The sequence below is a fragment of the Octopus bimaculoides genome, chromosome 3 (assembly GCF_001194135.2).
Source record: "Octopus bimaculoides isolate UCB-OBI-ISO-001 chromosome 3, ASM119413v2, whole genome shotgun sequence".
Lineage (NCBI taxonomy): Eukaryota > Metazoa > Mollusca > Cephalopoda > Octopoda > Octopodidae > Octopus > Octopus bimaculoides.
The window spans coordinates 45884047-45886604 of NC_068983.1; the positions used below are offsets into that span (position 1 = coordinate 45884047).

At 36.6% G+C, this 2558-nt stretch overlaps 1 protein-coding gene across 1 annotated transcript in view; it reads left to right on the forward strand.

Moving 5' to 3' along the window:
* Positions 1-2558, forward strand: part of LOC106872297 (neurogenic locus notch homolog protein 2) — a 72146-nt gene that overhangs the window by 44816 nt on the left and 24772 nt on the right. Inside the window, exons 23-25 of the mRNA XM_052966735.1 lie at positions 206-316; positions 453-563; positions 1627-1737. Coding sequence (XP_052822695.1) covers positions 206-316; positions 453-563; positions 1627-1737 — 333 coding nt within the window. The remainder of the gene's footprint in view (positions 1-205; positions 317-452; positions 564-1626; positions 1738-2558) is intronic.

The following is a 2558-nucleotide window of genomic DNA, read 5'->3' on the forward strand; positions in this document are numbered from 1 at the left end:
ATATATATATATATATATATATATATACGTCGTTTATGCATCTACTTGAATGTGTTGTTTAGGGTTAGAAATGTAGGTGTGTATCTCTGAAGTATAACTTTTCTGAACAACCGATTTTTCTTCATTCAGTGCCTCTGTTTTCCAAAATGTAAAAAGAAACTCCGTCAAATGTGAATTTTATCGAAATAATTTTTTTGTTTTTCAGTCGATCCATGTAGTAGTGATCCATGCGAAAATGATGGAAAATGTACAAACGCCGGCCACAATTTCACATGTAATTGTAATCAAGGTTTCAGAGGAACAGTTTGTTCTATAAGTAAGAAATAAGATTTAGTTTCCTGCTTGCTAACTTAGGTTCACTTTGTGTTATCTCTTTAATCTTATTTTTTCCTATATAAAAGTATATTAACTTAATGTTTTTTATTTGTTTTTGCATTTTCTGTTTATTTCAGTTGATCCATGTGGTATTAAACCGTGTCAAAATGGAGCGCTATGTTCAAACAAAGGATCGAACTTTACATGTCATTGTCTACCAGGGTTTGTAGGAGAAACATGCGAAATATGTAAGCGTCAAATTGCAGACCTTGTTTAACACGATTTTCGTTTGTTAAGGTTATATGTCTGTGCTCTCAGCACTGTTTGTATACCTGAGAGGATTTCTCTAATCCACGTTAAGTGAGATATAAAGATTACCGTTCGATATTAATACTGCTTCCGTCGCTAGCAGTTATCTTTTAATAAGCTTGCTGGTTATTTACGACATAAGAGACTCAAAAGTCACAGTTATTCTACATATCGTTGGCAGTGAGATCTGGCTGGTATGCGCGAGAGGACGCCTGCCAATAAGGAAGCGTGATGTGACAGTTCTGGCGCCCATGCCAGACGGTTTTTGTCTGCTGACCAATGCCTTGTGAATGAATTTGTTAGACGAAAATTATGTGACCTATTGTTCAACTAAAAGCCTTCAGGGCGGTGTCTTAACATGGCCGCAGTCCAGTGACTGAATCAAAGATGGAAGATAGAAGTTTGATATTTTTTAGTGTATTTAATCAACGTTTCTCTCTTCACTTCTTTTCTTCACTGTTAAAAGAAAAAAATTGGCCTTTAATTTTCATTTTCAACTAACTTCAGACTAACTAGTTTTAATATTTCTAGTTATGCCGTGCTGGATATTTCAGATCGAGAGTGAAATGATATTATCCGTGACTACTGAAAAATTTAGTAAAAGAATTATATGGAAATAATGTATGCTTTTTTCATCACTTGATAATGATTTCTCGAAATAAGGAGGAAACAAAAGCGATTCTCTCCCCTTAAGTAGTACTCTTCTTCCTTCTCTCTCTCTCTCTCTCTCTCTGCTCTCTCTCTCTGTCTCTTCTCTCTCCTCTCTTCTAATTCCTCTCTCCTTTCTCACCTCTCTCTTCTCTCTCTCCTATCTCTCTCTCTCTCTCTCTCTCTCTCTCTCTCTCTCTCTCTCTCTCTCTCTCTCTCTCCCAGCAGTAGTAGTTCCCAGTCAGCCAACCATATATTTATTGATATATTTAAAATAATTATTCATATGACAATTGCTTTATATTAATATGTTCTTTGATGTCGCAGTTCACTTTATTTTCTCATATTTTGCAGACGATCCTTGCAGTAGTGATCCTTGCCAAAATGAAGGAATTTGCACAAATGAAAACTCAACCTTTAGCTGCTTGTGCATGCCTGGATATACGAAATCAGATTGTTCCGTTGGTATGAAAATTGTATATATAATTTAATTCATAAATACTTAGGCTAATTAGCGCATTGTGTAACCGGCACTCCACCGGTTACAACGGCAGGGGTTCCAGTTGATCCGATCAACAGAACAGCCTGCTCGTAAGATTAACATACCAATAGCTGAGCATTCCACATACACGAGTACCCTTAACGTAGTTCTCAGAGTGCTTCAGCAAGACACAGAACGTGTTAAGGCTAGCCCTTTGAATGCTAGGTACAACTCATTTTTGCCAACTGAATTGATTGGAGAAACGTGAAATAAAATGTCAGGCTCAGAGACACGATATGTCGACGGAAATCGAACTAAGACTTTACCATTGTAAGCTGAATACCTTAACCACTTAGCCACGCACTTGTGATATTATCACTATTGTATCCCAGCACACGGAAAAGCATAAGGACATACACATTGCATGTATGTATACACACACACACACACACACACACACACACACACACACACACATATATATATATATGTACATATATATTAAAGTTCGATAAGGCTGGTTTATGGAATTACCTTAGGTTTCATGTCCAAAAAGTCTATCTAGCGAGTGGCCTCTCTTGCATACGGGGTAATTTCTTCCTCCATATCTTAGAGAGGCCTTTAGCCAACATATTTTTGGATCTGATGATACGCCATAAAACTAAGCCCCCTTATGGACGTGAAACCTAAGGTAATCCCATAAGCCGGCCTTATCCATCCATCTATCTATCTATCTATCTATCTATCTATCTATCTATCTATCTATCTATCTATCTATCTATCTATATATGTATATATATATATA